The following is a 25,041-nucleotide window of genomic DNA, read 5'->3' as shown; positions in this document are numbered from 1 at the left end:
CAATGACCGTGAGAAAGAACAAAGTTGGAGGAATCACACTACCTAATATCAAACTATGCTATTAGGCCATAGTAATCAGAACAGCATGGTACTGGCGTAAAAATAGACACATAGATCAATGGAATACAATGGAAACCCCCCAAATAAGCCCACACCTTTATAGTCAATAATTGATAGAGGAAGCAAGCACATAAAATGGTCTAAAGATAGTTTATTCAATAAAGGGTGTTGGGAAAATTGGATACATGCAGAAAAATGAAATTACACCACCTTCTCACATGACACACAAGGACAAATTCAAAATGGATTAAGGATTTAAATGTTAGACCCCAAACCATAAAAAAGAGTAGAAGAAAACATATGCAGCAAAATCTTGGGATTTAGCAATATTTTATCACATATATTTCCCCAGGCTAGGGAAACAAAAGAAAAAATAAACAAATGGGACTACATCAAAATAAAAAAACAACATACAGAATGGAAGAATACATTCGCTAATATATCATAAGGGGTTAATATCCAAAATTTATAAAGAACTTACAAAACTCAACACCAAAAATATAAGTTAAAAAATAAGCAAAGAACCTGAGTAGACAGTCCTCCAAATAGGATGGCCAATACACACACATATGAAAAGATGCTCAACATCAGTAATCATCAGAGAAATGCAAATTAAAATTGTAATGAGATATCATCTCAAATGTGCAAGAATTGCTATTATTAAGAAATCAGCAAACATGCTTTGCCTGGTGTGGCTCAGTGTATTCAGTGCTGGCCTGTAAACCAAAAAGTCACTGGTTTGATTCCCAGTCAGGGCATATGCCTGGGTTGTGGGCCAAATCCCCAGTCTGGGGCATGTGAGAGGCAGTTGATCGATGTATCTCTCACACATTGATGTTTCCATCTTTCTCCCTCTCTTCTCCTCTCTCTAAAGGTAAATAAATATTTTAAAAAATAAATCAACAAACAAGTGCTGGTGAGGATATGGACAAAAGGGAATCCTTTTGCACTATTGGTGGGAATGTAGATTGATGCAGCCACTGTGAAAAGCAGTATCGAGATACCTCAAAAAATTAAAAATGCATCTGCATTTTGATCCTGTGATCCCATTTCTGGAAATATATCCAAAGGAACCCAAATCATTAATTCAAAAGAACATAAGCTCCCCTATGTTCATTGCATGTTGTTCACAATCGCCAAGATATGGAAGTAGCCCAAGTGTCCATCAGTAGATGAGTAGCTAAAATAACTATGGGAAATTCACACAAGAAAATACTACTTGGCCTTAAAGAAGTTTTACCCCTTTGCAACAGTATGAATGGACCTGGAGATCAATATGCTAAGTGAAATAAGCTAGTCAGAGAAAGACAAATACCATATGGTTTCACTCATATGCAGAATGTAATGAACTGAAAAAACAAGCAACATAGAGGCAGACTCATAGAAAGCAGAATGACAGCTAAGCAGGAAGTGTAGTGGGTGGAGGTATTGAGGAAAAAGGACTCACTGACATGAACAACAGTGTGGTGATTGGTGGGGGAAGGGAGTATAAGGGAACTAAATGGTAATGGAAAAATACAATTAAAACTCATTTAAAAAATAAATGACTCTTCATGGTGAAGCCTTTCCCACATTCATTGCATATACACACTTTTCTCAATTATGAGTTCACTAATACAAAGTAAGATTAGTTGATGGTAAAGACTTTTTCTACACACACTGCATACATAGGGCTTCTCTCCCATATTTTACCTGATGTCTGATGAGATTACTTAGCTGTCAATCTTTCCCCACATTCATTATATATACAAGGTTTCTGTATGAGTCTGTTCACGTACAATCAGCTGCATTTTCACCCAGAAGCCTTATGCACCTTCAGTGCATAGATTGGGTTTCTCTCCTTGTAAATTCGTTGATGTACAATTAGATGACTCTTCACAGTGAAGCCTTTCCCACATTCATCACATACACGGCTTTTCTGACATGACTTTGGTGATGTACAGTGAGATCATGCTTCATGCTGACACGAGGTTAAGTCTTTTCCACAAATACAACACACATAGGACTTGTCTCCAGTGTGAATTTGCTGTCTGACGAGGCAGAACTTCACTGAAAAGGCTTTCCCGTATTCACTGCATTAAAAAAGGTTTCTCTCCTGTATGAGTTTCCCCATGTATTTTGAGGGTAGACTTTTTACCAAAGCCTTTCCTGTGTAGACTGCATCCATGGGGCTTCTCCTCTGTATGAGTTTTCTGATTTACAGTGATAACTGTCTTTCTATGGAAGGTCTTACGACGTTCACTGCATACAAAAGGTTTCTCTCCAGTATGACTACGATGATGTACAGTAAGACAGCTCTTCTCAACAAAGCCTTTTCCACATTCATTGCATCTATAAGGTTTCTCTCCTGTATGAGTCCATTGATGTACAATCAACCTCTTCTTCTGTGAGAAACCCTTTCCACATTCACTGCATTTATAAGGTTTCTCTCCTGTATGAGTCCACTGATGTACAATCAACCCATTCTTCTGTGAGAAACCCTTTCCACATTCAGTGCATTTATAAGGTTTCTCTCCTGTATGAGTTTTCTCATGTGTTTTGAGATTAGTCTTACTACAGAAAGTCTTCCCACATAGACTACATCCATAGGGTTTCTCTCCTGTATGGATTTTCTCATGTTTTTTGAGATATGTCTTCATATAGAAGGTCTTCCCACATACACTACATCCATAGGGTTTCTCCCCTGTATGAGTTTGCTGATGACTGAGGAGCAGAGAGTTTTTGATGTATGCTTTCCCACATTCAGTACACACATAAGGTTTCTCTTTCTTGTGAGTTTTCTGGTGTATGTTGAGCTGTGATATTTTGAGGAAGGTTTTGTTACATTCAGAGCATTTATACTGTTTTAGACCTGTATGAATTCTCTGATGTACAGTGAGATTTATCCTTCTATGGAAGGTCTTACCACATTCACTGCACACAAAGGGTTTCTCTCCAGTGTGCATACGATGATGTACACTAAGATAACTCTTGTCAATGAAGCCTTTTCCACATTCACTACATTTATATGGTTTCTCTCCTGTGTGGGTCCACTGGTGTATAATCAACCTGTTCTTCTGTGAGAAACCCTTTCCACATTCACTGCATTTATAAGGTTTCTCTCCTATATGAGTTTTCTCATGTTTCTTGAGATAAGTCTTCATATAGAAGGTCTTCCCACATACAGTACATCCATAGGGTTTCTCTCCTGTATGAGTCCGCTGATGACCAAGGAGCAGAGAGTTTTTGATGTATGCTTTCCCACATTCAGTACACACATAACGTTTCTCTTTCTTGTGAGTTTTCTGGTGTATGTTGAGCTGTGATATTCTGAGGAAGGTTTTGTTACATTCAGTGCATTCATACTGATTTAGTCTTGTATGAATTCTCTGATGTGCAGCGAGACTTGTCTTTCTGTGAAAGGTCTTACCACATTCACTGCATACAAAGGGTTTCTCTCCAGTGTGCATACGATGATGTACACTAAGATAACTCTTGTCAATGAAGCCTTTTCCACATTCACTGCATCTATAAGGTTTCTCTCCTGTATGAGTCCGTTGATGTACAATCAACCTGTTCTTCTGTGAGAAACCCTTTCCACATTCACTGCATTTATAAGGTTTCTCTCCTGTATGAATTTTCTCATGTTTTTTGAGATGAGTCTTTCTATAGAAGGTCTTCCCACATACACTACATTCATAGGGTTTCTCTCCTGTATGAGTTCGCTGATGACTGATGAGCAGAGAGTTTTTGATGTATGCTTTCCCACATTCAGTACACACATAAGGTTTCTCTTTCTTGTGAGTTTTCTGGTGTATGTTGAGCTGTGATATTTTGAGGAAGGTTTTGTCACATTCACTGCATTCATACTGATTTTGTCTTGTATGAATTCTCTGATGTACAGTGAGAATTGTCTTTCTATGGAAGGTCTTACCACATTCACTGCATACAAAGGGTTTCTCTCCAGTATGAGTACGATGATGTACAATAAGATAGCTCTTCTTGACAAAGCCTTTTCCACATTCACTGCATCTATAAGGTTTCTCTCCTGTATGAGTTTTCTCATGTGTTTTGAGATTAGATTTACTACAGAAAGTCTTCCCACATAAACTACATCCATACGGTTTCTCTCCTGTATGAATTTTCTCATGTTTTTTGAGGTAAGTCTTCATATAGAAGGTCTTCCCACACAGATTACATCCATAGGGTTTCTCTCCTGCATGAGTTCTCTCATGTTTTTTGAGATAAGTCTTTCTATAGAAGGCCTTCCCACACAGACTACATCCATAGGGTTTCTCTCCTGTATGAGTACGATGATGTACAATAAGATAGCTCTCCTTGATGAAGCCTTTTCCACACTCACTGCATTTATAAGGTTTCTCTCCTGTATGAGTTTTCTCATGTGTTTTGAGATTAGTCTTACTACAGAAAGTCTTCTCACATAGACTACATCCATAGGGTTTCTCTCCTGTATGAGTTTTCTCATGTTTTTTGAGATAAGTCTTTCTATAGAAGGTCTTCCCACATACACTACATCCATAGGGTTTTTCTCCTGTATGAGTTCGCTGATGACTGAGGAGCAGAGAGTTTTTGATGTATGCTTTCCCACATTCAGTACACACATAACGTTTCTCTTTCCTGTGAGTTTTCCGGTGTATATTGAGCTGTGATATTTTGAGGAAGGTTTTGTTACATTTAGAGCATTTATACTGTTTTAGACTTGTATGAATTCTCTGATGTTTACTGAGACTCGATCTTCTGGAGAAGGCTTTTCCACACAGACTGCATCCATGAGCTTTTTTTCTAGTATGAAAACTCTGATGATCAGTGAGCTCAGACATCTTGATGAAGTCTTTTCCACACTGAATGCGTAAGTGGACTTTCTCTACATTGTGAGTTCTCTGTTGCTGGGACTTATTATTGATGGGTTCAGTACTGACAGGCAAGGTGATTTCAGTATAAAATTGTTCACAGTTAGCATGCAGAATGGATGTCCCACCTCCATTCAACTCAGCAGAGTCCTTTAACTTACAGCTTCTGTTTAGGTTATTAATACTTATCTTTGACTTTAAAGGTTTTTCATTTTTTTCATTTATCTTACTCACATTGCAGTTTTGCTTTAGTACGAAATGACCTTCACATTGATTAACAACATTTGTAAACATGTTATGTTCAAGGCATTGTTCCACACTCTTCTGAATGCTTTGACTTTGCAAGTGACACTGAAGAGGATCGTCAACTCTCCTGAGTTCTAAGAAAGAAGAGAACAGTGAATCATTGCATAATATCTCATATTAATTTGAAATAAAACTTTTAAAAAATGCCTTCATGTGAATTACCTAGTGACAATCCTATGTGTTATAAGTCATGAGTATCTTTTTTTTCTACATAAAAATAAAAACCATTAAAATTACAGCCAATTGTATGAGGTAACTTAGAACAGTGTTCCTACATAGCCTCAGGAGGAAGCTAGTTACTAGAAAGAACAATTGATAAGAAGGTTTGACTTTCAGCCCCACCTACTGACATCTGGGAAAGGAGGGTAAGTCTAGAGATAAAAACCTCTATAAAAATTCTTTTTTTTAAAGATTTTATTTATTTATTTATCTTTAGAGGGGAAGGAGAGGGAGAGAAACATCAATGTATGGTTGCCTTTTGTGCATCCCCTGCTGGGAGTTGGCCTGCAGGGAACCAGCCTGCAACCCAGGCATGTGCCCTGACTGGGAATCGAACCGCGATCCTCTGGTTCGCAGGCTTGTGCTCAATCCACTGAGCTACACCAGCCAGGTATAAAAATTCATTTTTTAAAGATTTTATTTATTTAACTTTAGAGAGGAAGGGAAGGAGAGAAAGACAGAAATATCAATGTATGGTTGCTTCTCGTGAGTCCCCTGATGAGAACTGGCCTGCAACCCAGGCATGTGCCCTGACAGGGAATTGAACCGCGACTGTCTGGTTCACAGGCCCGTGCTCAATCCACTGAGCTACACCAGCCAGAGCTAAAAATTCTTAACATAGGTAACTATCTCTCTGAGTACGGTGAAACAATTGAGTTAATTAATTGAACCTAAAGAAGAGTTCATGAAACCCTTCAACTTACAGCCAATTGGTCAGAAGCACAGGTGACAATATGGACTTGCAACTGATATCTGAAGTAGGGGCAATCTTATAAGACTGACCTTTTAGCTTGAAGTGTCTGACACTATTTCTTGGATAGATAGTGTCAGAATTGAGCTAAATTTGTGGGTCATTCAGGTTTAATAGTTTTGGTATACACACATGAAACAAAATAGTAAAGGCAATTATAGTCCATGAAATATGGTTAAAGGGGCAATGGAATGCAAGAAGTTGACAAAATCAGGATGTACAGGATGGGGCAAAGGTGGGTTTACAGTGTTCATTTGGAAAATGATACAATAATTATTAAATAATAATATAAGAATAAGATCTCTTTTGCATATTCACAACTATAAATTTAATTTTTCCTCAATGTGTACTTAAAAGAGAAAACAAAGTTCACTGATTGGATCAATGAGATACATGAGAAGAGGTTCATGAAACGGAGGACTTAAAAATTACTCCAGGGAAGAACTTCCCCAGTTTGGCAAAGGAAATAGACTTCCAGGAAATCCAGGAAGCTCAGAGTGTCCCAAAGAAGTTGGAACACACCAAAGGAAGAACACACCAAGGCACATCACAATTACATTAGCCAAGATTAAAATAAAGAAGAGAATTCTAGAAACAGCAAGATATAAGGGGACAGTCACCTACAAAGGAGTGCCCATCAGACTGTCCACAGATTTCTCAAGACTTTATAGGCAAGAAGGGGCTGGAAAGAAGTATTCCAAGTCATGAAATCCAAAGACCTACACCCAAGACTGCTCTATCCAGCAAAACTTTCATTTAGAATGGAAGGACAGATAAAGTGCTTCTCAGATAAGGTCAAATTCAAGGACTTCATCATTACCAAGCCCTTATTGTATGAAATGTTAAAGGGACTGATCTAAGAAAAAGAAGATAAAAAATATGAACAGTGAAAGGACAGCAAACTCACAGTTATTAACAACCACACCTAAAACAAAAGCAATCTAAGAGGACAGCTAGATCGGGAGCGGAAACACAGAAATGGAGATCACATGGAGGGTTAGCAACAGGGGAGTGGCAGCAGGAGAAGGCGGAGAAGGTACAGAGAGTAAGCAGCATAGATGTAGGTAGAAAATAGATAGGGGAGGGCAGGAATACTATGGGAAATACAGAATCTAAAGAACTTGTGACACATGGACATGAAGGAAAGAGGGGGAATAGAACGAATAGGGGAGGGGTGTGCAGGGTGGAGGGGAGTGAAGGGGGGGAATGGGACAACTGTAATGGCATAATCAATAAAATATATTTAAAAAACTTACTAAAAAAATTACTCCAGGGAATTATGTGGCTTGAGCCACTGGGTAGGAGAAATACCTATTAATGAAATGAGGACTATTACTGAAGTTCAGATGAGAAGAAAATATAGTGTGCTTTGTGAAACAAAGTTTAAGATGATTATTACATATATAGGACTATAATACTTCTATTGAAAACAAAAGTAACATTAAGAGTGGAGACAAGATCTATTTTTTCTGTTTTTGGTACAGCTGTCATCTTAAAAAATATTATGGTATCAGAATGCAACTTTTCAAGAAATTACGCAGTCCCATAAATCATAGGAGATGATCACAGGTACGGAACACATTAAGGGATATAAACAGGATAACAGAAACTTTCTAGTCAAAATGATGGGATATCACAAAGATCACTGAAAAAGAACTGCAATTTCATATGAGAGGAAAACTTGGTTACCTGGGACTAAGTGTCATCAGAATATGAGAAAATAATTTTATTTAGGACCTAGCAGCAAATAATTGAAAAATGCATTTTAAAAAATCTATTCCATTTACTACATAATAAAAAAAATCTCTTGCCCTGGCTATTGTGGCTCAGTGGATTGAGTACTGGACTGTGAACCAAAGGGTCACCAGTTTGATACCCAGACAGGAACATGACTTGACTGGGTTGTAGGCCAGGTCCCCAGTAGGGGGTGTACAAGTGCAACTGCACATTGATGTTTCTCTCCCTCTTTCTCACCCCTTCCCCTCTGCCTAAAAATAAATAAAATCTTGTAAATAATAAAAAAAATACCTTCAAAACCTGTATACACACATCTGTGGATAAAAACTGTGCAGTTAGGGGAGTGGGTTCTATGGAAAGTAACCTAACAAGATGATCTGATTATAAATTCGTAACTGGGCACATTTTAAATACACACACACACACATATGTGAAACTTATACACACACACACACACACGTATACAAAAAATCACATATTTGAGAATTGGACTTCCGGCCAAAATGGAAGCATAGGTAGACACACTGTGCCTCCTCGCACAACCAAAATAAGGACAACAACAATTTAGAAACAAAAAAACAATCAGAACTGACAGAAAATTTAACTGTATGGAAGTCTGACAACCAAGGAGTTCAAATAGACACATTCATCCAGACCAGTAGGAAGGGAGCAGTAGGGCACTGAATAGAGAGGGGTCATGGCAAAAAAAAGAGGTGGCTTGCGGACCCCGGGCACACAGACAGCAGCAGGTGGACCATGGGAGCACAGGCAGGGGCTGGCAGAACCTCGGCTCGGGGTGGCAACAGGCAAACCCAGTGAGGTGTGCAAGGTGGCTGGCTGCCCAGGTGGTCACACATTTACTCACAGATGAACCAGGCAAAACTGGGGAGGGAGACAAACTGCGCAAACCAGGACCCCCAGCACAGGGAAATAAAGCCTCAAAACACTGATTGAAAACACCTGTGGGGGCTGAGGCACAGGGAGAGACTCCCAACCTTACAGGAGAGTTTGTTGGATAGACCCACAGGGTCCTAGAATGTACACAAGCACACCCACACAGGAATCAGCACAAGAAGGGCCCAATTTGCTTGGGGGAACCGGTGGAAGAGACTTAAATCCAGCAGAGAGTGGCGCAAGGGCCATTGTTCCCTCTTGGGTTCCTACCACACATATAGCATCACAACCCCGAGACTGGGTTGCCCAGCCCTAATGAACAACTAAGGCTCCTCCCCTCACTACATAACAGGCACACAGAGAAAAAAAAATGGCCCAAATGGAAGAACAGATCAAAGCTCCAGAACAAATACAAGTAAGTGACTAAGAGATAGATAACCTATCAGATGCACAGTTCAAAGCACTGGTGATCAGGATACTCACCAAAACTGGTTGAATTTGGTCACAAATTAGAAGAACCAATGAAGGGTACGCTAAGTGAAATAAAGGAAAATGTATAGGGAACGAATATTGATGGGAAAAAAACTGGGACTCAAATCAATGGAGAAAACCAGAAGGAAGAAAGAAAAAACCAAACAGAAAAGAATGAAGAAACAAGAATTCAAAAAAAATGAGGGGAGGCTTAGGAATCTCCAGGACATCTTTAAATGTTCCAACATCCCAATTATAGGGGTATCAGAAGGGGAAGGAGAAGAGCAACAAGTGAAAAAGTTATTTGAACAAATAATAAAGGAAAACTTCCCCAATCTGACAAAGGAAATAGACTTTCAGGAAGTCCAGGAGGCTCAGAGAGTCCCCAAAAAGTTGGAACACACCAAAGGAAGAACACACCAAAGCACGTCATAATTACATTACCCAAGATTAAAATGAAGATGAGAATCCTAGAAGCAGCAAGAGAAAAGGAGACAGTTACTTACAAAGGAGTTCCCATAAGAGTGTCTGGTGATTTCTCAAAAGAGACCTTACATGCAAGACGAGGCTGGAAAGAAGTATTCTAAGTCATGAAAGGCAAGGACCAACATCCAAGATTGCTTTATCCAGCAAAGCTTTCATTTAGAATGAAAGGGCAGATAAAGTGCTTCTCAGATAATATCAAATTCAAGGAGTTCATCATCTCCAAGCCCTTATTATATGAAATGTTAAAGGGACTTATCTAAGAAAAAGAAGATAAAGAACATGAACAGTGAAAGGACAGCAAACTCACAATTGTTAACAACCACACCTAAAACAAAAGCAAAAGCAAACTAAGCAAACAACTACAACAGGAACAGAACCACAGAAATGGAGATCACATGGAGGGTTAGCAACAGGGAAGTGGGAGGAAGAGAGAGGGGGAAAAGGTACAGAGAATAAGTAGCATATATGGTAGGTAGAAAATAGACAGGGGGAGGGCAAGAATAGTATGGGAAATGTAAAAGCTAAAGAACTTATGACACATGGACATTAACTAAAGGGGGGAAATGTGGTGGGAGAGGGTGTGCAGGGTAGAGGAGAATGAAGAGGGGGAAAATGGGACAACTGTAATAGCATAATCAATAAATTATATTAAAAAATAATAAATTAAAGGGAAGTGTAAAACTTTTACTGTGAAACTTACAAAACATTGTTGAAAGAAATTAAAGACTAAATTAGATGGACCAAAACACCCAATAATTCTGAATTAGAATATATAATAAGGGTAAGATGGAATTACTACCAAATTGATAGACAGATTCAATGTAATCTCTATCAAAATTGCCTTGAGAGAGAAGAACAGAGTTGGAAGATACACTTCTTCCAATTTCCAAGTTTACTGCAAAGCTACAGAAATCAAGGCATGATGAGAATATGTACATATAAAATGTTCCCAAATTGATTGTGGTAATGGTTCACAAAGATGAATATACTGAAAATGAATTAACTATATAAATAAGTAAATGGTATGGTATATGAATTAAATCTAAGTAAAACCATTAAAATATGATTATGATGTGGGAAAAAAGCTTCAAAACAAAAAAATGTATCGATAACATCTAAGAATGAAGCAAAATCTGAATTACGAAAGCTAGGAAGGGAGTTATCTGAGGCAGACATAACTTATAATTTGTGCTGGAACTCCTTTACCATGTTAAGATTGTTTCTTGGGGTTGGGGAGCATAGCGCGATGTGATGTGAAACGAGATTATCATGGAGACACAACATCCCAGTTGGGGTTCCATTTTAGAGAAGGAAAGCACTATGTTGAAACAGGGCACTATGGCCCTGTAGTGAGAAAAAGTGACAAATTCAAAGTTCTATCTTTCCAGAGAGGCCTAGAAAGTGGAGTTTCACAGCAAGAGAATTGGTAACACAGGCAGAGACGCTGTGACTGTGGACAAAAAAGAGGAAGATCTGAGAATCCTAGGTCGAAAAAAACTATACAAACATAAACAAGATGAAAATAAAGCAAATGGGGGTCAGAGCCCAGGGAAGAGAAATGAGGTACGGTTTCCTTTAAATTTCTATAAACAAAAAGGGTTCTCAAACATGGAAGGTGGTTTTAGCTTCCTCATTCACTGTCACAGCTCTGACACCACCTCTGACTAGAATGTGATTTCCCAGCCTCCCACCTTGCTTGTGCTCACCCCCTCACCTGGGCAGACTACATGGTGCGGGTGCAGTTCATCCTGTACTGCTCTCAGTTCTTCCCTTCCTTCCAACCTGGACAGTGTGTCTGGTTTGCTGGCTTGATATCCTGCTTGTGAAAAATGAAAGAAGACTTAGACATACTGAACTGGGTTGATGTCTGTCAAGAAGGGAGAATGTTACATTTCACAGAATGAACAGCTTCGCATATGTTCACATTAACAGCTTCTCTCTCCAAAGAGGGACATTATACCCTGTTGTCAGGGGCAAAAGAAAGGTCTCAGATTCTACCATTTGAGAGAACTGTAGTTATTCTGAAGAGTTAAGTACCTGAGAAAAAAAGAAAACACTAACAGGGCACTGTCTAAGTGACACTAAGGAGCTGTCCTCACCCACTGACACCAGGTTGCTGTAGTTCTCCAACATCACGTCCCTGTACAGGTCCTTCTGATTGGGGTCCAGGAGCTGCCACTCCTCCCAAGTGAAGTTAACAGCTACATCGTGAAATGTCAGGGATTCCTGTAACAGCATTGTGCTGCTCAATGGCATGGTGTCCTTTAGATGAAAAGGAAGAAATGTTAGTTTTTCTGCTCATTTTCATGTTATAGGCTGCAAATATATATATATATATATAAAGTGGGGTTTATTTTAATATACAGTTTAATCATCACCAGCCTAGTAAAATACTATTTTATAATTATTCATTTGTCCATCCATATATTCAACCAGTTAGAAGTTTTTTATAATGAGAAGTTAAATATTCTTATTTACCTAGAAATACCACATTCATACATTTGACAGACAAAAGGTATAGTCCTCAGATTAACAAATGTGTTTTTTCTTCTAGGCCTCTACAAATTTATTCATAAAAAAGGAAAAAAATAAATAAAACCAAAGTCACCTGAGCCTGGAGCATTTTCTTCTGATCTCTGAAAAGAGCTGGCAACAGGGAGGTTCTGTCTTGGTGTGTTCTAGGTCTGCTCTAAATTTCTGTTCAGATCTCTGTTTTCAGTCAGGTGTGTCCCCAGAAATACTTATACCCACCCGTGTAACTTCTTCCAGCTTCACATGATTCAATAGCTCTTAGAGTCCTCATCAGAAATGTCCAATCCTGTAGAAAATTTTTATGAGTTTACTTGAGCAAAATTGACAGCAATTGCTGGGAAACAAAATAACAACAGATTAAGAAAATGCTCCATAGCACTTTTCACCTTATTTTATACATTAATGTCAAAGGAATGACATAAGAAGGTTACCTGAAATCCATTGGTGATAGATTAGGGAGGTGACAGAAAGCAAGAGAAAAATCTCTGGGATTGGAGAAAAAGTATAAAGAATAGACACATATTTCTTTTACATAGGTGGAAATAGGACAGTTAACAATTAATGCAATAACTATAACCATGAAGGGTTCTGTAGAGTCTTGGGCTTGTGGGAGATTGTGCCCTGAGGGGACTGGAAGAAAAGAAGTTAATGTGACATTCTAAAGGTATGTTATTGTGGATACAAAAAGAAAATAGGCCCAGTTAAGGTAAAGATTAACCTTTGTCAAGGAAAATACTGCTCTAAAATATGACTACCCACCATTACTTACTTTCAGTTAAAAAGTTTTAATATCAGACCTGGCTGGTGTGGCTCAGTGAATTGGGTGCCTGCCTATGAACTGAAAGGTAGCCTGTTTGATTCCCAGTCAGGGCACACACCTGGGTTGTGGGCCAGGTCCCCAACTGGGGACTTGTTAGAGGCAACCATTTGATGTTTCTCTCCCTGTCTCCCTCCCTCCCCCTCTCTATAAAAATAAATAGATATAAAAAACTTTAAGTGCAGTGCAGGTATGCCTTTATTCTGCAGCATTTATGTGGAGTAACTGTGAAAAAAGATGAAGGGAATGATATTGCTGGAGGCAGGAAAAAAATTTTTTTCCCTTCTAGATTCTTTGGTCTAATAGTTAAATTGACAGAACACAGATTAACAGAGAAAAAATAACTTAAATTGTTAATAACATGTATAACTCTTATACTGATGGAAGCAACTCAGAAAACAAAGTAACGGGCAAAAATCGTAGCCACCAACACTTGAAATAACACTTTCACCTAAAGTCAAAAGATGTTGGCAGTGGAGAGTCACTTGCAGAAGGTTACCGATAAAGGCACAGTAAACAAACAGGAAGACTGTTATGCAGATATAAGTCCTCCTTCTTCCACTGATAGTTATGGGGAGTGTGGTATAATGAGGGAGATCCCTTTTGGTTAATCCCTTACAGATGAGACTGCTCTTACAAATGTAAATGTCCTACTTCACAATGGTAACTTCTAGTAGGTTTTCTGAGCTTCTCCCAGGGCTGCAGTTTCTTCAAATTAACCAGCCTAAAATAACCACTACCTTACAGAGGTATATTTTAACGTGGCAAACTACTCCTTTTCAGATTCAAAGAATTATATATTCAAAAGACAAAATTTTCTCCCCAAAACAACACATTTTCACATATACAAGGTTTGCCAACACATGCTCTCACCTCTTCATATTGATGCAAAAAGAAAATGTATATATGCTCCCCAAAATGGAATTTGTTTATAAAGGTGTATTTATTCTTACATGTTTAAACTTCAGTCACCTTCAAAGCATCCTCCATTTCATACAATACACTGACTGAGACATTTTTCTCTACTGCTCAAAACAGTTTCTGAACTTGTCGATTTTGCTATCTTTTAGTACTTCTGCTGTTTTTGTTTCACTTCTCCCACATTGGCAAAATATTTCCCTTTAAGCCTTTTTTTCATCCAGGAGAAGAAAAAATAGTCACTGGGGGCAAGATTAGGTGAACAGGGTGGTTGGGGCACAGGTGTCATGCTGTTTTGGGTTAAAAACTGCTGAACACTCAGTACAGTATTAGCAGGTGCACTAATAAGTCACTCATCATAAAATGGGCAAACATGTTGAAAGAGTCTTCAAAAAAAATTTTCAGTGAAGCCGAATGCAGCCTCTCACAACAATGCCAGTTGGTACACTGATACAGATAAGTTCCTAGAACACTCACCTAGAGGGGGAATCTTGTACTACAAGGGGTCCACCCTCCAGAAGTTAATTCCAGGGGGTTTTGGGGGTCCCTCCTCGTATCATTGGCTAAAACCACACAATGTATCTAAAATCATTTTACAGTAATTCAATCAGTGGTGATGGAAAATGGAATCCCTACGGTTGACTAAGACCAAAACTTACTAACACACTTGTATATGGGTCACCTTGCCAGAGGGATGGATATTAAACAAAATGGAAATTCTGTTAGCATAAAAAATGTATGAATGCATTTCAGGCAAATAAGCAACGATGTCCACTGCTCTATATGAAGAGGTGAGAGCAGGTGTTGGCAAATGTTGTGTGGAAGACACAGATAAACATTTTCCACTTTACAGACCAAAACTTATGTGTCACAACAGCCCAATTCTGCCTTGCCACAGGAAATGTGCCACAAAGGCTACATTATGAATGAGCATTTAGTCCCTGGATATGTAGTCAGTTGACTTCTGGATTAAAAATTGAAAACCAGATGGCTTGGAGCTAGTGCTCTGGGCCCTAACACCTTCTGTCCCCAGCAGCAGTGGAAGTTGTAACCTTAACCAAATACCAGTGGTTCTAAATGTTCAAAATTTAACATTCACAAGCATCTCCTGACCACAGACGCTGATCACACTTCCTAATTAATTGGAATCTAGGCCCTGATGGTTATGGCTCAGTTGGTTGGGCATTGTGGTTCAGTACATCCCTGGGTTGCAGGTTTGGTCCCCAGATGGGATGCTAGGAGAGGCTATCTCTCTCATAATGATGTTTCTCTTCCTCTCTCTCCACCCCTTTTCCTGTCTCTAAAAAAATAAGTAAAATTTTTTAAAAACAAAGGAAACGGGGCCAGACACCATGTGATGACCAGCGACACCATCCCCAACATCACTGAGCAGTGTATTAAACCTGACTCCGACTTAAACCTGACACTGTGTTCATCCTAAATGCCACCTGTACCCTGTACAGGCGGGGTGACATGCAGAAGCCTATACCCTGAAGGACCAAGGGTGTTACTGTAATGGGGGGATACACACCCCTGGATATGGGGGCAGGGTTTGGGCTGGGCATGACTGGCGACTTGCCCCCCTTGCTAAACCTGGAAGCCAGAAGAGGGGCAAAGGCAAATATGGCTGATACTGGCCCTCACTGGTTGGAGAGCCAGACACTTCCACTGGCTTTCAGCATGCATGGGGATTATGAGTGAAGACTTTTGAAATAGGGTGTGCATGGAAGCAGTCAGTTGATTCTTTCCCCTCCCCCTGCAAGTGGTATGCCAATGGTGGCCAGTGAGGGGCCTGTGAGCAGAGGCCTGGGGGCACAGACTCTAAAATACGCCTAAAGATAGACAGTGACTGGAGACCAGCTAAGCCACTTACGTTTATGATTTTTTTGGGTGGGAAAAGAGGTTTTCAGTGCAACCTTGAACTGAGCCGGCAAAGGGTGACAAGGCGACTTTTCTCTGTGTGTCTTAGAAGGAACAGGGTCTGAGGCAAAAACTTGCCATTATTTCCAAAGACATTGGTGATAATAGCACTGTGCACAGATTTATGTTCTTGTGTTATTTTCAGTTCTTGAACCTATGTGATAGTTGTAATAACAAATATTTAAGTAGCTATTTTTGATGTCATACTCTGATTTTCCTTTCCCCTTACTCTTGTAACCCAGATATTTTAGGCAGAAACTTATCATTAAATAAAATACTCCTTTACTTTCCACTGAACTCCATCTTTGGAAATTTGCCTGGTGGCCGCGGCGATAGTACTTCCCCCGGTCGCCCCCCCCCCCACACTCATTGGGTTGGGTAACATTATTTCTATGCATTGACCCCCAATCACAGACAGACACCTCTGGCTCCCCTCAAATCCGATTTTCACATCGTTCCCCTTCACTAGCTCCACCTATGTGCTTCTACCCTCCCCCTCCGACCCAGTGATGATTCCGTGCTCCACACGACACACCATGTGTCACCTTGTGAGAAACAAAACTTGCACTGTGACGAAAAAAACTTCCAGAGACAAAACCACATACTTACCTGAACTGTTCCCCAGATCCACGCGGAGAATGAAAACGTCGCACTTCCTCAACTCGTTCTAACTTCGGCACCAGTCCCGGTCCGTCTACGGTGGGTGAAGAGGGTCTCAGGCGTTTGAAGAAAGGCAGGTAACGATTTCCGGTATTAGATGGCAATATGTCCGCGCCCATCCGGAGGTGGCGCCCTGGGGGCTGCCATGTTGGAATGCTTGACTGCCGAGCAGAAGGAAGAGCCGCAGGTTTAGGGACATTAGTGAGAGAGGGCGAGAGTGAAAAGTTACTGACATTCTCCCTTTTTCTGGCACTTCCACCTTTTGGAAATTGGGTACAAATTCAGAGCTTCACGATGGTGCGGGCAAAGTTGCCTTCATCTCGCTCTGCAGAAAAGGACTTAAATCGTCAGAGTATTATCTCCACTTTGTGAATTTATAAACGTTTCCAGACAACTAGGAGTTTAGGTATAGCAGAGCGGGGCTGGGGATACTCCTAAAAAGGGACAAGATAATACAGCTGGTAAATAGCACCCACGAACTGGTAAGAGTTGCTGGAAGCGTCCTATAGAAACAAACACTGGTACATTGTGAGACTGACTACCAAGTAGAAGAGAAGACCGACTGGGAACAGCGAGCCTAAAAGTGACATTGAGGGTGTAGACTCAGGAAAAGGCACTAAGATTAGGCCAGTATAAGTCTGGAATCAATGGCAAGGGCATAACCTGAATTCATTCCATTAAAAGGTATATTGTAAGTGTGGTGAGGTAGATGTAACCCAGGATTTAAGGCCAAAAATAATCAAAATAAAGTGTGCATCAGGCCGTATTTAAAAAGGCACAGTCCTGGACCCCAGGCCAGGACTGGAGTTTCTGGTTTAGAGAGTATGGGATATGAGTGGGGATTTGCATTCATTTATGTTTCAGAGACAGGAAGGTTGTTACAATCGTTAGAAACAGCCCTGTGTTGGGGTTAATTGGAGATCATCTTGTAAGTTATATATACGCCTAATCACTATGTTGTACATCTGAAACTAATATAATTCTGTGTCAACCGTAACGGAAAATTTTTTTAATTAAAAAATCAAAAGAAACAGCCCAGGAATGTACTCTGGTTACAAATGTGATTGGTGACTCCTCTCCGTGTCTGTCTTGGCTCAAATCATTTCCAGGAAGCCTTACATTGGCAAGAGCAGGAATAACTCCCCCACTCCCATTACAGCCTATGCATTACTATAAATTACTATCTATGAGTTACAATAAATTATTAACTATTGTTTTTGTTATGGGACTCATCATATCCTGAGGTTTCATGATTCATTTTATAGTTTTCCTCACTAGATTTTAGGTCCACAAAAGCAGTTTTTATGCCTGTTTTGTTCACTGATGTAACCTCAGTGGGTAATACAATGCCTGGCACAGTGTTGGTGCCTGAAAATGTATTTGAAGAATTGAATTACCTAGAACCCAATATTGGAGATTGAATTCTGAAATAGCCACCACATGACAAAGCAAATTCCCATTTTTATTCTGATGAACAAGACTCACTGTTTATAAGTTGGATAGGTGGGAAACTATGGGACAGTTGTGAGATTAAGAGAAACTACACTGAATAGTGAGAGTACAAGAACCTCACTCCCAAGAAATAGAGAAGGAAAAATGAAGAGAAAGCACATGTCTCAATTCAGCAGCTAACAGTGAAGCTGGTGGCAGCTCTCAAGGGTGATGGTCCTGTGCACAGATGCAGAGGCTCTTCTCCATGACACCTCTTAAGGATTTCACCTTCCATCTCCCATATTCTTCATTCTTAGAGTCTAAGATTCCTGTCTTCTGTCTTATCCTACCAAAGATCCTTTCTTTTTTTTTCTCCTTTGCCCAGTTTATATTCAATTGAAGTCCCTAATCATACATAATTTGGGGAGGAGACAACCATATAGTTAGCTACAAAAGTTTAATTGTTGCACTGTCAGTGAGATAGCCACCAGTCACATATGGCTACTATGTACTTGAGGTGTGGTGTAGTGCAACTGAGGAACCGAGCTTTTATTTGTTTTTTTTTTAAATGTAAAATATAAAGAGAAAAAAATTGTCAAGGAATTTTTCATCTACTTGGAGAACACATGAGTATTAAAAAAAGTAACTTGTTGCCCTGGCTGGTGTAGCTCAGTGGATTGAGCGCGGGCCTATGAACCAGAGGATCGAGGTTCAATTCCCAGTCAGGGCACATGCCTGGGTTGCAGGCTGGTTCCCTGCAGGCCAACTCCCAGCAGGGAACACACAAAAGGTAACCATACATTGATGTTTCTCTCCCTCTCTCCTTCCCCTCTAAAGATAAATAAATAAATAAAATCTAAAAAAAAATTTTAAAAAAAGTAACTTGTTGAGGTGCTTAAAGTTTATTAAGAGTATTCCTCGCACTCCCTCCAAATAATAAGCCCCTTAATTTAACTCCTTAAAATAATTACTCCCTTTTTTGCTATAGAGAGAATGTTTGTCTCTCCCTCAAATCCATTCATTGAAGCCTAACCCCAAATGTGATGGTCCTAAGAAGTGAGCATTTCAGAGCTGACTAGGTCACAAGGAAGGAATCCGCATGAACTGGAATGCTAACCTTATAAAAGTCATCCCAGAGAGCTCCCCTGCCCCTTCTTCCACATGAGGACACAGAGAGGTCTTCTGTGAACCAGGAAGTGGGCACTCAATACACACCCATCTGCCTGTGCCTAGATTTGGCTCTCTGCAGCTTTCAAAACTCTAAGAAATAAATATCACCTTTTATAACCACCCAAGCTCTGGTATTGCTTTGTAGCAACCAGGACAGCCTAAGACTATGTCAATTTCATGAGTGTGCATTGACATTTTCTTAATAGATTCACTGGTGTGTATAGGTGTCTCTTACAGATAAGATAACCCAACTACTTTTTAACGTTCTCTCCAGGAAACCATGGCCGTCTTCTGTTTTTGAGCAACACATTGTCAGCTTGTGAAAGAGAACCAGATGCAACAGAAATACTGAATATTTGACAAAAACTCAATATAAATTAATGAATCAAGTCACTTTAACACTGGTGTTCTGTAACTCCCTCTGCATAATATAAACTTCTAAAGTTTATGGGAGACTTCCTGGCCAGTGCGGCTCCATTGGTTAGTGTTGTCCTGTAACCAAAAGTTTGCCAGTTTAATTACCAGTCAGGGCACATCCTGAAGTTGCAGGTTCAATATCTGGTCCAGGAGCTTATGGGCCAAAAATAGAAATGCCTTATGGGTACCCCAGTGCCTCCCTTTTCAAGAGATGGTCACAAGCGCAGAGCTACTACTTCAGTTTTTAGAAGCTGGTACCTATCCAAGGACAACTAGGCATGGGATGCATTGTATTCGTCAGTATGGGCAAAAATAAATAAATAAAATAAATAAATAGATTGACTGTGCCTTTGAGTTGTGAGACAGGGACACCATAGCCAGTTTCCACGAGGTCTAGTGTCCATATTGGCAGAGAAGACCCGAGACAGCTTTAAGATGAATCTTAGGTTGAATGAACTTCAGATGTGTTTTGGGAAAACCTACAGTTCAATCTTTCTCTTGTGTTTCTCCTTTACTCTCACACTACTTCCACCACCACAAAAAGGCACTACAAACATACACTACACCACATACACCACAAAATAGGGCTTTTATCCTGTATAAGTCTGCTGATGTTGGATGAGCCAGTGCTTATGTTTTACATCAGAAAAAATGTAGCTTTCTACATTTAAAATAAAATTCTATTGCTAGGCCGTAATTAATGTAATTAATGTAATTTTATGGCTTTAAAAGTTTTCATTTTTTGATTGAGCACAGATTTGCGAACCAAAGCATCACTGGTTTGATTCCCAGTCAGGGCACATGCCTGGGTTGCAGGTCAGTTCCCAGCAGGGGATGCACGAGAAGCAACCATACATTGATATTTTTCTCCCTCTCTCTTTCCCTTCCCTTATAAAGATAAATAAATTAAATTTAAAAATAATAATAAAAATAAAAGTAAAATGTATTGCTCTTTTATGTTATAGAAAAGTATAAAGAGTTAGAAAATAATATCATGTTCAAAACAGCAATAAAAGTACTGTATTTTTCAGACTATAAGACACATCTTTCTCCCATGACCCAAATTTTGGAGGAATAATGGTTGTTAATACTGCTGGTGAGTTCTGTTTACATTTACATTGGTGAAATATTATGTTATTTATGTTATTAAATATTTTACCACATTTTTTGCTTCAAAAATTTTTTCCTATTTTCCTCCTCTAAAACCTAGGTGTGTCTTATGGTACAAAAAAATAAAGTAGTCTAGACTATAGATGAAAAGCAGGGGACAAATCCATGGGTAAATGCAAACCCAAAAATGTTCTTAAAATTATATTTTTAGGGTTTCCAGGACCAGTGGCTACTGCTTTGGGAGGCTCGGCCACGGGGGCCTGCTGGTGGTGATGGCCTAGGGAGGGGTGGCAGCTCACAGGCAGGTATACTGATGCTGAAGTACTATGAGCTTTCAGACCTTCTGGAGAGACTACAAAGTTCAGGTTGTTAGGGTACCTTTAACTGGGTTCATACATTTGAAGTGGCACAGAACCAAAAGCAGCCCTGTTTTCCAAAAACCTAACATGGACAACATTGCTGAGTTACATAGTCTGGCAGTTACAAGTCCTCAGAAGGAATACATTCAGGAGAAATTGCAGGGTTGTATTCTTCAGAAAGAAGTGGCTTTGAATTTGAACTTGATATTAAAAGAAGAAATGAAAAAAACAACTTGGAATAGAAAGAAATATCTTCTTGTAATTGGAGTTTCTATCACAGGTGTCCAAAATGGACACCTACAGATAATTTTTCTTCTGCATAAAGTACATATGTAGTCCGGAGGCAAACAAAAGGGTATCAAAGAATGAAGGAAAATAAATATTCAAAATTACAAATGTCATTAAATCATTATATGCTGGTAAGATTTTTAAACGTAAACATATTTAACTTTATTTTAAAATGCTGCATATTAAGACTTTCACTCCTGAAAAATAGTTTTAAGTGTTAAAGAGGAAACTATGGTTAACAAAATAAGAGCTGTCTTCACAAATTACCACCTAAAGTTAAGATGTCTCATTTAGAAGCTAAAAATCTGTCACTGTAAAAGTGAACCACTGATTAGCGAGAGTCAGAATCAAACTTTCTGTCTCTAAATGAAGGTAACATTATACTATAGTCCTTCAGGTAGGCCAAAGCAGCTGCAACATAGCCTGGGGGGCTCTGTGTGCACAGGTTCATAGTTGTCAGCCGTGTCTGCTAACCTTTCGATCGCCCATTCCATTTTAAAGATCCTGACAACTTCCTTGCAGAACCATGTATGGTGCTTCAGGGACTATGGCTTATTCACAGCCATTCTTTGCTGTCCTCTTATTGAAAATGTTCAGAGAATAGGCTTGACACCCACCACAATCATTATATAAATACCTTTTGATCTCTGCAAAAGAAAAAAAATGTTATATTTAACATTTAACCTATATATAAATCTATGGAAATACTTAATGAATTACCTTATAATACCACCAGTTAACACATTACATATACGTTGCAAATGTTTTTCACATGGAAAAAAATCAGTGTCACTTATGCAATTTATCTGAATTATGAGTACTAGGCAAAACCTAACAGGAAAATAAGCTAAAATTTTGATAAGTATTATCCTTTCGGAACAGAACTTAAAGTGACACTGGTATCTTTTGCTTGTGTCAGAAAGAATCTGAAAAGAAATGGCCAAAAGGAGAAGAGATGCATCTTAAATAGAAAACAATCTACTACTACATATTTACCTAATAGATCTCTACATTATGCATCTCACCAAAAACTTTAATTTAAAAAATGTATATTTTAAAGACTTTATTTATTTTTAGAGAGAGGAGAAGGAAAAGAGAGAAAAAGAGAAACATCAATGTGCAGCTGCCTCTAAAGTGTCCCCTCACTGGGGATCCAGCCAGCAACCCAGGTATGTGCCTTGACTGGGCATTGAACTGGCAACCCTTTGGTTCGCTGACCAGCACTCAATCCACTGAGCCACATCAGCCAGGGCTAACATATGTATATATGTATATATTTTTTTAAAGGACCTTTTTAAAAACTATCTATTTATTTATTTATTTACCTTTAGAGGGGAAGGGGAGAGGGAGAGAAACATCAATGTATGGTTGCCTTTTGTGCGTCCCCTGCTGGGAGTTGGCCTGCAGGGAACCTGCCTGCAACCCAGGCATGTGCCCTGACTGGGAATAGAACCGCGATCCTCTGGTTCGCAGGCTTGTGCTCAATCCACTGAGCTACACCAGCCAGGGCCACATATATTTTTTAAATACTTATTTATTTTTCACTTACAGTTGACCCACAATTATTATATTAGTTTTAGATGTATAAAAAAAATCTTTCATTTCTGACAGTTCAAGAGTAAGGAGTGATTGTATTAATATAGGTAGTCATCTAGTTATTAATAAAAAAAGGAAAGAAAGAAAATAAGATATTAAGCTTCATTTACTAGAAAGCTGAATCAAATAGTAAGCTTAAGCCCTGGCTGGTGTGGCTCAGTTGGTTGGAGTGTCATCCTGCACACTAAGAGGTTGCAGGTTCAATTCCCATTCAAGGCACATGCCTAGGTTGTGGGTTTTATTCTTTTTGGGGATCCTACAAGAACCAACCAATGTTTCTCTCTCACATTATGTTTCTCTCTCTACCCCCTTCATTTCTTTCTAAAAGGAATTAAGAAATGTCCTCAGGTGACTATTAAAAAAACAAATGTTAAATTTACAAAACTGGGAAGCTAAACTAGATACTAGGACAACATTCCATTAAGCTCGCTAGGAAGCTATCCATAAACAGAATCATTCACACACTCCAAATTACCTCAGAGAAGACAATCCTCAGAGCACGCAGGAAATCTCCCCCAGAGGACTGCCAGCCGGTACTGGATTATCCCTGGAAGAGGAAGCAGAAAAGTCCTCTGATGGGCAACACAAGCCAGGTGGCAAACTAGAACTTTTTGACTTGCGCAATAGAAGTTGAGATGGCACAGGGAGAGGTAACCTTTGGTCTTGCGCAGTAAGAGTCAAAATGACCCAGGAAAAGGACTGGTTGGGAGGAGGGCCCAACTCGAATCCCAGAAGAATCAGGAAGGTGGGTTGGATGGTTTGAATAGTACCTTGTTCTTGCTGAGAACCAAGAAAATATATGGAGGATTAACAGGAGCTTCCTGGCTGTTGTTAGAACCTGCCCACCCGCTACACCCGCAAGGGTGTGTTATTTTCCTTAACATACAATAAGATTGAATACGATCTTGCCATCACATTTAAACTTTTCCCCAAATGTGCCATTTGAAATTCCTTATTCTGGACACTGCAAAAAAAACCCCACATCTTTTCACTGGCAACAATTGGGTGCCAGTACTACTGGTGAAAAATGGCCTTGGACCTCAAAGGCAGTAGGGAATGGTGAGTGTACATTAAATGTTTAAGCAGCCAAGGTTTGAGCTCTATACATACAGGCTCAGGTATCAGGGCCTCCGAACTATCAGCTCACAATGCAGCTGAACCCCAGGAGCTTACTCCCGGAGGCATTCGATCCATGTTTCTTTTCCCCTCTGTCTCCTTCCCTTCCCTTCTCTCTAAAAATAAATGAAATCTAAAAAATAGAAAATAAAAAAATAAAAATAAATGAAATCTGAAAGGAAAAAAAAGCCCTGACTGGTGTGGCTCAGTGGATTCAGTGCTGGCCTGTGAAACAAAGGCTTGCTGGTTCAATTCCCAGTCAGGACACATGCCTGGGTTGCAGGGGTGTGTGAGAGGCAACCACACACTGATATTTCTCTCCTTTCTCCCTCTCAAATTAATAAAATCTTAGAGAAAACGACTTGTGTGCACTGGCTCCCAGCAGCTAATGAGAAAATTAAAACTGCAGTGATGTTTACTCCATACAAATTAGGAAAACAGCCCAGTGGGACCACCATCTTACAGGAAGTGTAGGTGCCCCTACAACATGAACTTACTCTTGAGAATCTGAGCAGAGTTTCTGGCTGAATCTGGCTGGGAGGGACTTTTGAACAGAGAGTGTGGTTTGGAGAAGCTTTGATGGTAAAGGGGTGACAGCCGTGAGTGAGTCATGGGGAAAAGGCCACTAGAAACCAGTGAAAGCTAGGCAAGATGAGGTCCTAATGGGAAGGATGGCCCTTGGTGGAACTTTCCCTTTGGACCCCAGAGGAGACCAGTGGCCTAAAACTTGGGAAATATGCCAGTGTACAGGAGAATGTCATGTTATAGTACATGTGTCGATTGCTAATAGTGTCACCAAACTCAAAACATCAAGAGTTTGGAGTAAGGTTTATTAACTGAGGAGGCACCAACTGAAAAGAAGGGAGATCTAACAGAGCTTCAAATCCATAGTGGGACTAGTTTAAGGGTTTTTAAGCTGGAAAAGAATGGGAG

At 39.6% G+C, this 25,041-nt stretch overlaps 1 protein-coding gene across 4 annotated transcripts; it reads right to left on the bottom strand.

The window, feature by feature from the left end:
• Nucleotides 1–1,165: 1,165 nt before the first annotated feature.
• On the bottom strand, nt 1,166–16,765 carry LOC118999818 (zinc finger protein 615-like). 4 transcript variants are annotated; one of them, XM_037064552.1, is made up of 7 exons: nt 15,915–16,216; nt 13,761–13,847; nt 12,383–12,592; nt 11,874–12,036; nt 11,489–11,590; nt 2,692–5,290; nt 1,166–2,607 (listed from the first exon to the last, which is right to left on the bottom strand). In XM_037064552.1, exons 3-7 carry the CDS (start codon nt 12,395–12,397, stop codon nt 2,130–2,132), a joined length of 3,357 nt encoding a protein of 1,118 aa, XP_036920447.1. In that variant the 5' UTR covers nt 12,398–12,592; nt 13,761–13,847; nt 15,915–16,216; the 3' UTR covers nt 1,166–2,129. The 4 variants fall into 4 exon arrangements, with proteins under 4 accessions (XP_036920447.1, XP_036920444.1, XP_036920446.1 ...); XM_037064549.1 differs by having other exon boundaries at nt 1,166–5,290; nt 15,915–16,215; XM_037064551.1 differs by lacking the exons at nt 13,761–13,847; nt 15,915–16,216 and adding an exon at nt 16,571–16,765 and having other exon boundaries at nt 1,166–5,290.
• Between the last annotated feature and the right edge of the window lie 8,276 nt (nt 16,766–25,041).

Source organism: Sturnira hondurensis, unplaced genomic scaffold (assembly GCF_014824575.4).
Source record: "Sturnira hondurensis isolate 20B ecotype Veracruz unplaced genomic scaffold, ASM1482457v3 Scaffold0015508, whole genome shotgun sequence".
NCBI lineage: Eukaryota > Metazoa > Chordata > Mammalia > Chiroptera > Phyllostomidae > Sturnira > Sturnira hondurensis.
Note: the sequence above shows the minus strand (reverse complement) of the source record. Positions and strands in the feature narration are given on the sequence as shown.